We start from the raw sequence: 13,403 nt of genomic DNA, 5'->3' as shown, positions 1-13,403 counted from the left end.
TGAAGAGGTGAACTTTCCCCAAAAGTGTAACTTTATATTGTCTGGGCCACTATAAATATTCTGAGCGGCCTGGCGCGTACGATGTGCTTGAACCCAAGACTTTCTGGTGTCAAAAAATCCCTCCAAATGTGAAAGATTGATGCTTTATGCTTGGCTAGTGTACCCCTAATGCCAGTTCAGTTCCTCCTTTGAGTATCAGTACTGTTTCCTTTTTTTAAAAATATCACCAGGTTCTTAAATCGATTTTTAAAAAAATTATTATTAAGCTTGCAGATTTTAGACTTCAGTTGCAATTTCTTTAGCATTGGGTTTTCGTATGTGAATTTTATACACACACACACACACACACACGTAAATCAGGAGTAAATTATTTTTACTTAATTATTATGTTCCTAAGCTTCAAAAAAATTATCTGGATACTGAAATGGTGCAGCTGTTGCTTAGCCAGTGAGCTGTAATTAGATGAGGAATCACCCCTCACACTTGTGAATTGGATGCAAGCCTGATGGAGAAGGGGCATGTATATGGATTATGGGCTTTTCCAGCAGTCAAACCTGGCTCAAAATCCATTTTCTTCTATTATCAGCTATCGTTTGTTCATTCATTTTATGTCTATGTGCTACCTCAAGCAGATGAACTTGGCCTTGGTTTCTTCAATCACAAATTGTGTTTATTGTGTACCCTCGCGCGCCATAGGTGAGCAAGTGACAGCAGGTGTCAGTAAGCTGTGTGGGTGGGCCTTGAAAATAAGGTAGAGTCAGCCTACGTGTGAATTCTTTTTTTCGGGCAAGTTTTGTTTCTTTTTAGTTTTGAGTTATTCTTGATTCCTTGAAGGAATTTTAATTCTAATCTGAGTTAGAGGTAAATCTGGTGTCTTATCTTTAAATAACCTGAGATGGGAGCTCAATACTAAGGTGCTACTATTGTATTCAGCCTTTAACCTCAGTAGTGAGAATGCACATACCAGACCGTTTACTCACTTTCCTCATTGACCTACTATTATTAAACTGAATCTTGGAGGTAGTCGTCGTCGGCAGCCGTCCGTCTCGAGAGACGATGGTGTAGCTTCTTAAGAGTATCTGCACCGCCGAGAATGGCTGTGCAGTCCGACTCGGGAGTGACACGGTATCTGTCTCCTCCCGTGTTGAATCGACATCTTGCGATGACGCTGGAGTGTCCTCTCCAGTGGAGCTGAAGCTACAGAGCCTGGGCAGGGTGATATGGAGGGTCTGCTGTTGCCCATGCAGCAGACCCCCCCTCTCTTCGCAGCTGAAGGGTCCAAGGGAAAGACGGAGTCAATACAGCTTGGCTTCAGGTGCGCCGCAGGAGTTGCCGGTGTTGACTACAACGTCAAACCGCCTTAGGGACTCCGGCTCCGGATTTTCTGTCAGGGTTTACTCCCTTAACCTTTCCCCTGAAGAGGTATGCCGCAAGGCAGCGGAGGTTTTTTGGAATCAGAGTTTTCCTTCTCTGTTGGAGGTAGTAGCTGTATGATAATTGGTGTTTTATGAAAACTCTGTTGATAAGAAAAATACTTCTCTGAATCGGATCTTGAACGTTCCAGTGCCAATTGTATGCTAGCCGCCTGGCAATATGCAGCCTGGTAGAATAGGACTCCTTGTCTGCGGTAACCTGTGAAGCAAGAGGAAAGGATGACATTAGCATCGTCTGCCTCGTGCCCAAAGTTACTGTGGAGTCCTAGCTCTCCATAGAAAGCATGGAACTGTTTTCAGACCCACGATCTGCTTCTCCCTGCATTTATTCTTATTTTCTGTCGTTTTTCCTGTCCTGGTTTTGCTTGAACCACACTGGCCTGCTTGTTACTATTTCTGGAACTCTCCAAACCCCCCAGGCCTTTGCTTGTGCCCCTTTCCACTTTTCCCTCAGACCTTCATAATCTACATCCTTAACCTTCCTTAAGATTTCTCATCAAATATCATGAGAAAGGATATTTCAGATTATGCTGACCTGTCCTTATTCCATCCTGGCTTCCCCCATATTCTGCTTTTTTAAATAACACTTAACACTATGGGACATTGTCTCTTCCCACTGCAATGTAAGTCTCTTGAGGGAAAGTTTACTTTTCCCCTTGCTATATCTTCTGTGCATAAAAACAGTGTCTGGTACGTAGGTGCTCAGTAAATATTAGTTAAATTAACAACTTCATGTTTATGAAAACCTGAATATGTTTATATAATTTTAATTTTGATCTTAAAATTTTAAATCATGTAGTTACAGGGTAACGTTATAAATAATTTAAAATGATAATAGCATAACTTACATGTGTGAAATCATGTGCAAATTTAGGCAATCAATAAAGCATTCTAGATTTTGTCTACTTTTTTCATCTTAAATTTTCTTTGGGAATACAGTATATTTGTCTTTGCCAATAGAAATCTTAAACACCATGCATGAGACTAGAATATGTACCTAAGTAATCTTAGGTTACTTGGAAGTCTGCTGTCCTCTTTAAGTGGTAAAATAAAGTACATAAAATTTTATATGTATATTAGATAGGATAAAGATGACTAGTGTGTTGATCCACTAACTTCGATGTTTAGTTAGTAGGACTGAAATCTTTTACATAGTTAGATCAAACATTCTTTCTAGAGATAATTGTAGCAGCTGTTCAGCACAGCGTTTCCATGGTGCCAGATACTTGCTTTAGACTTGCCTTAATTTGAAAAATCTGTAGCTGGACTTCTACTTCAGATTTATAGCCATTTTGATTTTTCCCCCCACTTTGTAACCCACTTCAGTACCTGCAGCCTGTGGACAAGAGGCCAGGTAGTGGTTTAAGGCCACAGTTTGCTCTGACATGGGGCACTATGAAAGACCCAGGGGGAAGGGCCTGCCATAAATCCAAGCCCAGGCCTGCCATTTTGACTTTTTATTCAGGATTTCAGTATGCTCTGAACATTTCATAGACTATTTATAATTGGGTGACTGATATGTGCTAAACTTAGCTACTGTTTTATTCTAACCTTGTAAATAATGTTCTTAGTGGCTGTCATTGGGGAAAGTCCTGTGCTGCTTAGTTCTGCTTCCTTAGATTGTCATAGATGAATCACTTATTGAGGAATGTTTCACTGTGTAAATGAATTCCTGATGGAAACTGTTGTTTTTTGTGCTTTACCTTATGTCTGTGGAATGTAACAGGACATGTATCAGGTAAATGCCCAGTACAGGTCTTAACCTCCTGTCTAACATCTATGTCAATCTATGAAGTAGGTGTTTGTAATGACAGTAGCAACAGGCAATTTAAAGATGCCTTTTCTCTAAGTGCTTTCTTTTTTCTTAACTTTCTCCTAATTATAGCAACGTGTGGTGTGTTTAATTCATGGCTGTCACCATCACACTGCACCTTGTAGGCTTTGTTATAATAGAGTGAGAGGCTGGCCATATAGAATGCAGTTAGGGAGGGGGGGGAAATCATTAGTTTGAAACAAGTATGAGCAGTATTTTTAAAGAAAAGATTTTATTTATTTATTTTAGAGAGAGGGAGAAAAACATCAATGGGTGGTTGCCTCTCATGTGCCCCTAACTGGGGACCCGGCCCACAACTCAAGCATGTGCCCAGACTGGGAACCGAACCAGCACCCCTTCGGTTCCCAGGCCAGTGCCCAATCCCCTGAGCCACAGCAGCCGGGGCAGTATGAGCAATTTATGCCATCATTGTGACAATGTGACTATTGATCTTAAATCAACTCAACTATTAGAGTGAAAGTCCCACTGTGATGATTTTATATCCTGAATGCCAGCAGTATCTCACAGATCTTAATTTGTTTTTTTTGCGGGGGACAGGGTGTGTTTGGGAAGTGCCTCGTATTTTGCTGTAAATCTAAGTATTGATTATTCAAAATGTAATGAAACTGCAGTGGGCACTCTCCAGCAACTGGAACATTTCTTTCTTTAAAAGAATAGCCACGTCTATACGAGCCTCTCCCACCAATATCAAACAGATTCTCATATTTTACATAGATTTCATACCTCACAGAAGGAGAAAATTAAGGTTTCTTTTTGTTCTTTTTTTCAGGAAGCGAAGCTAACAGATCAGTTACCGCTCATCATTGTATGTGATCGATTTGACTTTGTCCATGATTTGGTGCTCTACTTATATAGAAATAATCTTCAAAAGTATATAGAGATATATGTACAAAAAGTAAGTAATACCTAGATAACTTAATTCTTATTGTAGATTTTACTTCTCACACTCTGGAAATCTTCATCCTCTTAAAACTCTGCGATCTGCTACAGTGGTTTTCAACTTTTTTTTGCCACCGAAGTCCTTTCTTCGATTACAATTTTACATGCATGTCAAGTATATAAAACATCAGAACTGCTGTAGTTGAAAAGGTTGGTTGGCCTATGCCCTACTTACTTCTTAGACCCTACAGTATCTGTGCAGAGGCCATGGACTCCAAAGCATGTTTTAAAGCATCTTAAATATAGATACTGTACCAGAAATGCACCTTCTAACTCCAGAAATAGAAAGGCAGTTTCGCTATAATGGAGACCTTCTTACTAGACAGTCTTCCATAATTATTCTGTGACTTTAGCTTGTTTGGACTTACTAATCCTTTGGAGGAGTGCTGAGGTAATTAATAAACCAGTCCAGACGTCCTGCTAAATTCCTTGGTCTAGTTGCAAATTTAGACTTCAGTTTATTAATGAATTTTAAAACTGAGTGTAAAAGAGGGGGAAATGCTTTATTTTTTAAAACTCCTTTTGCTTTGCTTATTAACAACGTAATGGCATTCTTTTGTTTTTTTAACCTTAGGTGAATCCAAGCCGACTTCCTGTGGTTATTGGAGGATTACTTGATGTTGATTGCTCTGAAGATGTCATTAAAAACTTGATTCTTGTTGTAAGAGGTCAATTTTCTACTGATGAGCTCGTTGCCGAGGTTGAAAAAAGAAACAGGTGTGGTACCGTTTTAACTTTCATAACTTGGGTAATTTAGTCTCTCTGCATGATAAAGGATAAAAATATAACTTGTCGGTTGCCTAAAAGCCACTCCAGAAATAAATGGACCATAATTCCCTGGAAACACCTAATTTAGAAGTGATAAGCTAGCTGTAGTGTTGACTAAAACTGTTTTCTGGAATATTACGGCTGTCATACTGAGCATCTGTTAACCTGGTTGGTCGCTTTTTTGCATATTTATGATTACAGCTACATGAGTTGACTTTGTATATGTTTTTAAGGTAAACTATGTGAATAGGCTTTTTAATTAGGTATGATACACCTATATTTAATTAATTCTTTGATAACTTTTTCTCAAGTATGAGAGAAAAGTTTCCTGTGTAATTGTTAAATTGATTTTTATTTGAATCTTAATATAATATTAATTATGAATTTCCCACAGAGAACATGATAATTTAAGTGCTTCTAATACTTATTATACAATGAAGTCTGATTTTCGCTGGGACATTTTAATGAACTAGTTAGTGTTCCGAACGTGTTGACATAGTAAATGAGGTTTGTGGGTTGATCTAATGGTGGGAAGTTCCTCTAGCTATGAAAAGATATCAAGAAATCCTATGGGGTTTAATTTTAACCTGAGTTGGCATAGGTGTCCTACTAATGGTATTCATAAAATTTGTATTTGAATGATTCAGACACAGAAAAATTCTGCATTTAAGGACAATGAGATAGAATATAATGCTGATTTTTAAAGTTTGAGTCTAGTTTAAAGTGATTATGGAACATAACAACTTAACATTTAGAGAGGTTTCAGCTGAATCTTAAGTCTAACGAATGCCTGAGAACCATCTTGTTTGTGTATTCCAAGAAAAGAGCCAGGTAGTTAAGAGTTAACATTTTAGTCTTTAATTGACAGATTATATTGTGAGAAACTAGATTCACACGTAAGTCACTAGCCATAACGTGCCTTAGCTAATCTGGATTCCGTCAGTTACCCTAGCACGTGCGCTTGGGTTGCAGGTGTTTATAGGAGCTTGAATTTCACCTTTATTAATTTAAAAAGTTGTCTTTACCCTGATGGGAGTGTGTTCATAATAACTACATGAATGATAGCCAAAGTAATGGCCTGCTGCTCTTTCTGGGGTACTTTTGATATTTAAACCATTGAAACACAAACTGGAGGTTAGTGAAACTATGATCCTTGGTGTAGTGATCCCATAACTGCTAGAATTCCAAAGCTACCACATTTTGTTCCCAGTCTGTATTTGGGGTACTGCCTCCTCTGGCTACAGGTAGTGTCGTATGTTAATTGTGTTGAAATGAAAGAAACCTCAGTATGGTCTGTTTTCTCATACCACACCCCCAGCCCACTCTTAAACAAAATTTACCTGAAGTCTAGATATTTTGTCTAGTATAAAAAAGAACAATCTTATGAATCTATAATCTCCTCTTTCTATATCCCATCTATATAATGTAACAGATAGGTCTGGGAGAGTATAAAGCTAGTTTTATATACCTTCTGTGGAATCTTGGACAAATCATTAAACCATCTGTGTCTTAATTTCCCAATTTGTAATAGGGTTGTTGAGAATTCAAAATTATATATAGGAAAGCACATTACAGACTATAAGGTACTTAAGTAGCATGTCAAGAGTGTGCTATTTGTAATACAGTGTGTGTCATGGATTTGTTTGTTTATTTTACTAGATTGAAGCTGCTTCTGCCTTGGCTAGAGGCCAGAATTCACGAGGGCTGTGAGGAGCCTGCTACTCACAATGCATTAGCCAAAATCTACATAGACAGTAATAACAACCCAGAGAGATTTCTTCGTGAAAATCCTTACTATGACAGTCGTGTTGTTGGAAAGTATTGTGAGAAGAGAGATCCACATCTGGCCTGTGTTGCTTATGAACGTGGCCAGTGTGATCTGGAACTTATTAATGTGAGTACTGCTAGCTGAACGTGTAGAGAAGGCTGCCCTGTAAAAACCTTTACATAATGGTAGGTTAGTGGATTTTGAGAGTTACAGAGCGGTTTCAGTTAATACAGAGCACTTTGGGAAGACACGTGCTTTTAAAAAAGTTTTATTTTCCCATAATTGTGAATTTAAAGTGGAAATAGTAGGTCAGGTCTATAGTCACTTATTAATATTTTAACTCCACTAGTTTTATCACTTGTGTTCTCATACATTCTCAAACACAGACACACCATGTATACCTCTTTTAAATATATAAGTTGCATACATCATGGCCTGTACCTACCTCTTCAGTGTGTATTTCCTAAGAATAAGGATATTCTCTTTCATAAAGTTATTAGATACCAACTTCAGTTTGATACTAACAGAATAGTTCTTAAAATTTATTCCAGTGTTGTCAGTTGACCCAGTAATGCAGCTTTTGTATTTTTATGATACTGACATCATTGTAAAAAAATTTTTTTTTCTAATGTTTTAAAATTGCAGTGAAATTCACATAAAATAACATTAAGTAAATAATTCAGTGGCAATTAGTACATTCACAGTGTTGTATAACCATGTCTATCTAGTTGGAAGTTTTCGTCACTACATAAGGAAACTCGGTACTTGTTAAGCAGTTAATTGTTCCACGTCTCTCCCTCCTAGCCCCGACAACCTCCAAACTGCTTTCTGTTCCTTTGGATTTATCTACTTGGTATATTTCATATAAATGAAGTCTCATTTTAAAAAAGAGAATGTTCTGCCCTGGCTGGGTAGCTCAGTTTGTTAGTGTTGTCCCTATACGCCAAGGTTGCAGGTTTGATCCCAAGTCAGGGCACCTATAAGAATCAACCAGTGAATTCATCAGTAAGTGGAACAGCAAATTGATCTCTCTCTCTCTTTCTCTCTCTCTCTCTCTCTCTCTCTCTCTCTCACCCTCCCTCTCTCTCTCACCCTCCCTCTTTTCCTCTCTCTCTAAAATCAATCAGTTAAAGTTAAGAGAATGTTCTTCACTCTGAGTTTTCCTTATGATTCCTCATAATTAGATTTAGATTGTACATTTCCATCCAGAATATTCCTTAAGTGGAGTTTTGTCTTTCTTGTACTATTATATGCAGAACACTTAACATTGTTTTGTCCCTCATTTGTGGAGGCACTTTTTATTATTGTCAGTTTCTTTATAATTATTATATTTCCCCTTACAGATCTTAAGATGTCAGCAAGGAAACACTTTTAAAACATGCAAATATCAGGTGTCTCCTTCCCTGCCAATTTAGAATCTGTTGATTCTTCTTAATGTGTTGTTTGCCAACCCAAAGGGCAATTTTCCAGCTCTAGCACTTTCCCCACATTTGTTAGGCAGCGCAAGTGTATTCATTCACTCAGGAATTCCTGTTTGATTCAATAGGTTATGATGCTCAAATTGTCCCAGTTTTGGCTGATAAAACCCCCTTCAGCCTGCCTCCCGAGGCTTTGTATTATGGTTTCATCATTCTTAGAGCACTTTTTTATTTTTTAGTGTAACAAGTTGCATCATGCTTATTTTGTACCCTGCCAGCCCTGGAATCTGCCATTTTTCCAGGGATTTCTCATTCCATAGAGAGTGGGAAATGCCATTAAAAAGTCAGATCTAAGCTGCTAGGTGTATTTGCTTCTAGGACCTCTCGGTGATCAGAGCCAGGAGATACATACATCTGTGTACATACATACATATAAGCATATAGGTATGCGTATACACATGGAAAAACAAATACAAGACTAGCTTGTAAAACACTGAAGAGAAAACTGGGAAGGTAGACTCGCCCTACTAGTTGTTGAAGCACATTACGAAGCCTCTGTAATTAAAACATGCGGTACTGGCGCATAAATAGACCAGCTGAGTAATGTATGAAGTCCAAATTCAGATCCAGCATCACGGCATTTTTTAAAAAGACTCCAGAAAATAACAACTATGTTGTTACTGTTGATTGAATTTTAATAAGAAAAACTTGCTTGTGACCTATTCAAGATGATATGTAAAAATAGTGGGGTTTTTTTATTCTCTAAAACAAATAGGGTATAAATAATAGGAAAAAGCCTTTAAAAGTTGTCAGTTATGGAAAGTCTTCACTTCTTACCTTGAAATTAATCTTTAATATCTCATTTAGGTTTGCAATGAGAATTCCCTGTTCAAAAGTCTTTCCCGCTATCTGGTACGACGGAAGGATCCAGAATTGTGGGGTAGCGTGCTGTTGGAAAGCAACCCTTACCGGAGACCCCTCATTGACCAGGTAAAACTGGCAAAGGTTTTTAAGGTTTATCTTCTAACGATGAATAAACATTCTTTCTTTTCCCTTATGATATACTGAAATGGATCATGTTTAACTGAGAGAGAAGGCAGTCAAAAGAAAATTTTAGAAGTTTAATTATTAAAATAAAATATGTTGTAAATGCTAACATAAAGAAAATACATCCTAAAAGTATTTAATCATAATGGAAAGGAAAACAGCAAATTAAACATTTAATAAAATAAGAATTATTAATAATTATTATTAATAACTGAGAAGTGACTAAATTGATTGGAAGCATTCGAGGCAATAGTAAATTAGCCAAGGATGAGACTTAATAGAGAAAATACAAAAGGCCAAGCGGGGTAAATGTTAAATCTCCCTAGTAAGCATAGAACTACAAGAGAGATGTGGGCTTTAACTATATAAAATTGAAAACATTTTTAACACCCCCCCCCCCAATTGAAGGTGGTTATAGTGGTTCTTAATTCTCCTTCTAGAAGTATAAATATTGAAGACAGTGAAAGTATTATTTTTTCAATTCTCTTCTAGGAAATATTTCTAAGAAAAACTTCAAAGTAGATACCAAGCTTCCTGGAAAAAATATTGCAGCATCTGGGGACCATGCAAATAGCCAAAAACAGAGGAATTACTGAGTATTATAATGCCACATCTATGTAGTTGAGTTATATGTTGACATTAAAGTGATAATGAGGAGTGGTTATTATGGGTAATTTTTAATCAGGGAAAAGATAGAAATTCTATAATTAGGGTAATTTTTTAGGATAATGGAAGTAGGCATGATATGGGTGTACAAGAATTCATGTACAGACCTTTGGGTGGTAAACGTACAGGTATTTTTCCTTCTTTTTTTTCTACCTATTTCAAGTTTTCTACTGAGAGGCCAACTCATTCTGACTAGATAATAGCTTGTTCCCTGTGTATCCTTCGTAGGTTGTACAGACAGCCTTGTCCGAGACTCAGGACCCTGAAGAAGTGTCAGTAACTGTCAAGGCTTTTATGACTGCAGACCTTCCTAATGAACTCATTGAACTGCTGGAGAAAATTGTCCTTGATAACTCCGTGTTCAGTGAACACAGGTATGCCATGCAGGGGCCCACTGGCTTTGTATGCAGTTCTTAATTACGGCCTTCCCGTTTGGGGAAGGAACAAAGAGACGAAGATTTGAGAATGCTGTCTTGAGTTCGCACTCTTGAATATACCCTCCTTCTCTCCCTACCTCCTGAGACAAAAGACTCTGTAGCCACAGTGTTTATTCTTTATAACTAATGAGCTTTTAAAATAATTGCATTTAAATCTTTTTCTTAAAGGAATCTACAAAACCTCCTCATTCTTACTGCAATCAAGGCTGACCGCACACGTGTTATGGAGTATATTAACCGCCTGGATAATTATGATGCCCCAGATATTGCCAATATCGCCATCAGCAATGAACTGTTTGAAGAAGCATTTGCCATTTTCCGGAAATTTGATGTCAATACTTCAGCAGTGCAGGTAAATAAATTTTCAGCTTACCCAAGTTGCTGTACGAAGTGTAATGATTTCTTGTGATTCAGTGTATATATTGTCCTCTGAGGACGGGCATAACCTATTGCTGTGGCGTAGAAGAACAATAAAATCCTGAAGTGTAAATATGATCGCTATGTAGTAAGATCCATTTTACTGTAACACTAGTTCAAAAATTGGTCGCCTAGGTTTTAATTGAACATATTGGAAACCTGGATCGGGCATATGAGTTTGCTGAACGCTGCAATGAACCCGCAGTCTGGAGTCAACTCGCAAAAGCCCAGTTGCAGAAGGGAATGGTGAAAGAAGCCATCGACTCTTACATCAAAGCGGATGACCCTTCGTCCTACATGGAAGTCGTTCAGGCCGCCAACACCAGTGGTACGACTGCTTACTGTTACGTGTTTGTGTGGGAAGATAAATGTTAAGATGTTAGTGTTTGTATTAATTTTTTCTTTTTCTACACCTAGGAAACTGGGAAGAGTTGGTTAAGTACCTGCAAATGGCCCGTAAGAAGGCTCGTGAGTCCTATGTGGAGACAGAATTGATATTCGCACTGGCTAAAACAAACCGCCTTGCAGAGTTAGAAGAGTTCATCAATGGGCCGAATAATGCTCATATCCAACAAGTAGGTTTCCTGTTGCGATTTCTGTTTTCTTTCTGAAGAGTGTAAAAATAAGTAGTTGAGCAACATCATTAGCTTAGTAGGACAAGACATCACAGCCTAAGCTCTCCAAGGAAAATATCGTAGGGAAGTATATTGTGCTCTGTATTGAATTGAGTTGTGACTTTGGAAAGAGGATTGAGTTTAGGCCCATTGAAAACGGCTTGTCTTTTTCTCAGGTTGGTGACCGTTGTTATGATGAAAAAATGTATGATGCTGCTAAGCTGTTGTACAACAATGTTTCCAATTTTGGACGCTTGGCATCTACCCTGGTTCACCTGGGTGAATATCAGGCTGCTGTGGATGGAGCTAGGAAAGCCAACAGCACCCGAACATGGAAAGAGGTAATCTTGACACTCATTTGAGTGAAGAATTAAGATGCCACTTATAAATACCCTTTAAACTGATGAATTAACTAGCCATGTTTACATTTGAGTTCACGTAATTGAAATTTTTATTGTAGGTCTGCTTTGCCTGTGTAGACGGGAAGGAATTCCGTCTTGCTCAGATGTGTGGGCTCCATATTGTAGTACATGCAGATGAATTAGAGGAACTTATCAATTACTATCAGGTAATGAGCAGGAGTCTTAAATTAATTGATGTTATGCCACAGATATTCCTACCTTTAATTTCATATCTCCCTTATTTAGGATCGTGGATATTTTGAAGAACTGATAACCATGTTGGAAGCGGCACTGGGACTCGAGCGAGCTCATATGGGGATGTTTACCGAATTAGCCATTCTATATTCTAAATTTAAGCCACAGAAAATGAGGGAACACCTGGAGCTGTTCTGGTCCAGAGTGAATATACCTAAGGTGAACAACCTTTAACATTGTAAGGCAGTTCTGTAGCTAAAACTTAATACTTTAAAAAAAATTTTTTTTTTTTTTTTGAGGCTATCAGCTACAATTAAAGACTTACATCTAAAGTAGTTAAATCTTCCGTACACAGGTGCTAAGAGCTGCAGAACAAGCTCATCTTTGGGCAGAATTGGTGTTTTTGTATGACAAGTATGAAGAATATGATAATGCCATAATTACTATGATGAATCATCCCACTGATGCGTGGAAAGAGGGGCAGTTCAAAGACATCATCACCAAGGTTTGTACCTGGTTCAGAAGACAAGATAGAGGCTTCAGGGTGAGTCAGCTCATTGGGAAATACGTGACTTGTGTATGGGTGTTTCCCATTTCAGGTTGCCAATGTGGAACTATACTACAGAGCAATACAGTTCTACTTAGAATTCAAGCCTCTGTTGCTAAATGATTTGCTGATGGTGCTGTCTCCACGGTTGGATCATACTCGTGCAGTCAATTTTTTCAGCAAGGTAATTTTTAAAACTTCAAAACATTATAACAGGGATCTAAGACATACTTGGGTAACTTTTGTCCATGGGACTTGCACCATATGCTGCATTTGTAACAGACTCTTTCTTTTAAAGGTTAAACAGCTACCACTGGTGAAACCGTACCTACGTTCAGTTCAGAACCACAACAACAAATCTGTGAATGAATCCCTTAACAACCTCTTTATTACAGAAGAAGATTATCAGGTAAAAATCTCTTGGTTTTGCGTATATTCTCAAAAGTCAGGTTATAATTAGGTTGTAAAGTTGGTATGTTTTGCAGTAAAAAAAAGGCCATTATATTTAGTATTGTAACCAGTAGGTATTTGTATGCCTAGAATCTAAATTCAATGAGGTTTTCAGGATTGGTAAATCTGACTTCCCCCTAATTAAGAGTTTTGCTTAGATCTTACTTTGCTTTAGAAAAATTTAGGGTTACTTCATCCTCAAATATCTAGATTGTAGATAGGGTGGAAAAGTCTTTGATTTCTTAGGTAGTCCATAAAACTTACTTGGTATTAACTGTATTTATTCCCTGCCTTTCTTGCCCAATACCATATTAGTGTCTATCTTTTCATAAACTTTCTCTTATTGAGGGACTTCACAAAAAAAGAAAAAACAAAATTAGAGTTAGGATTCAGCAGGTTGTCTTTTTCCTTCCTCTTGATGCCAGCATCATTATCTTTTACACTCAGATCCCATGCCCATCTGTAGGAC

At 37.8% G+C, this 13,403-nt stretch overlaps 1 protein-coding gene and 1 non-coding gene across 2 annotated transcripts in view; one reads left to right on the top strand and one right to left on the bottom strand.

Moving 5' to 3' along the window:
- Positions 1 to 13,403, top strand: part of CLTC (clathrin heavy chain) — a 68,846-nt gene that overhangs the window by 46,468 nt on the left and 8,975 nt on the right. Inside the window, exons 15-28 of the mRNA XM_090292705.1 lie at positions 4,037 to 4,162; positions 4,781 to 4,923; positions 6,634 to 6,868; positions 9,028 to 9,150; positions 10,102 to 10,247; positions 10,479 to 10,662; positions 10,863 to 11,055; positions 11,145 to 11,302; positions 11,518 to 11,682; positions 11,802 to 11,909; positions 11,989 to 12,156; positions 12,293 to 12,442; positions 12,537 to 12,668; positions 12,783 to 12,893. Of these exons, the coding sequence (XP_090148831.1) occupies positions 4,037 to 4,162; positions 4,781 to 4,923; positions 6,634 to 6,868; positions 9,028 to 9,150; positions 10,102 to 10,247; positions 10,479 to 10,662; positions 10,863 to 11,055; positions 11,145 to 11,302; positions 11,518 to 11,682; positions 11,802 to 11,909; positions 11,989 to 12,156; positions 12,293 to 12,442; positions 12,537 to 12,668; positions 12,783 to 12,893 (2,142 nt within the window). The remainder of the gene's footprint in view (positions 1 to 4,036; positions 4,163 to 4,780; positions 4,924 to 6,633; positions 6,869 to 9,027; positions 9,151 to 10,101; positions 10,248 to 10,478; positions 10,663 to 10,862; positions 11,056 to 11,144; positions 11,303 to 11,517; positions 11,683 to 11,801; positions 11,910 to 11,988; positions 12,157 to 12,292; positions 12,443 to 12,536; positions 12,669 to 12,782; positions 12,894 to 13,403) is intronic.
- Positions 2,740 to 2,874, bottom strand: LOC149998637 (small nucleolar RNA SNORA42/SNORA80 family). Its single transcript, XR_016507323.1, has one exon. It is a non-coding gene; the product is annotated as a small nucleolar RNA SNORA42/SNORA80 family (small nucleolar RNA).

Source organism: Furipterus horrens, unplaced genomic scaffold (genome assembly GCF_987537825.1).
Source record: "Furipterus horrens unplaced genomic scaffold, mFurHor1.1.pri manual_scaffold_11, whole genome shotgun sequence".
In the NCBI taxonomy this organism is placed as follows: Eukaryota; Metazoa; Chordata; class Mammalia; order Chiroptera; family Furipteridae; genus Furipterus; species Furipterus horrens.
This window is presented reverse-complemented; position numbering and strand designations above follow the sequence as displayed.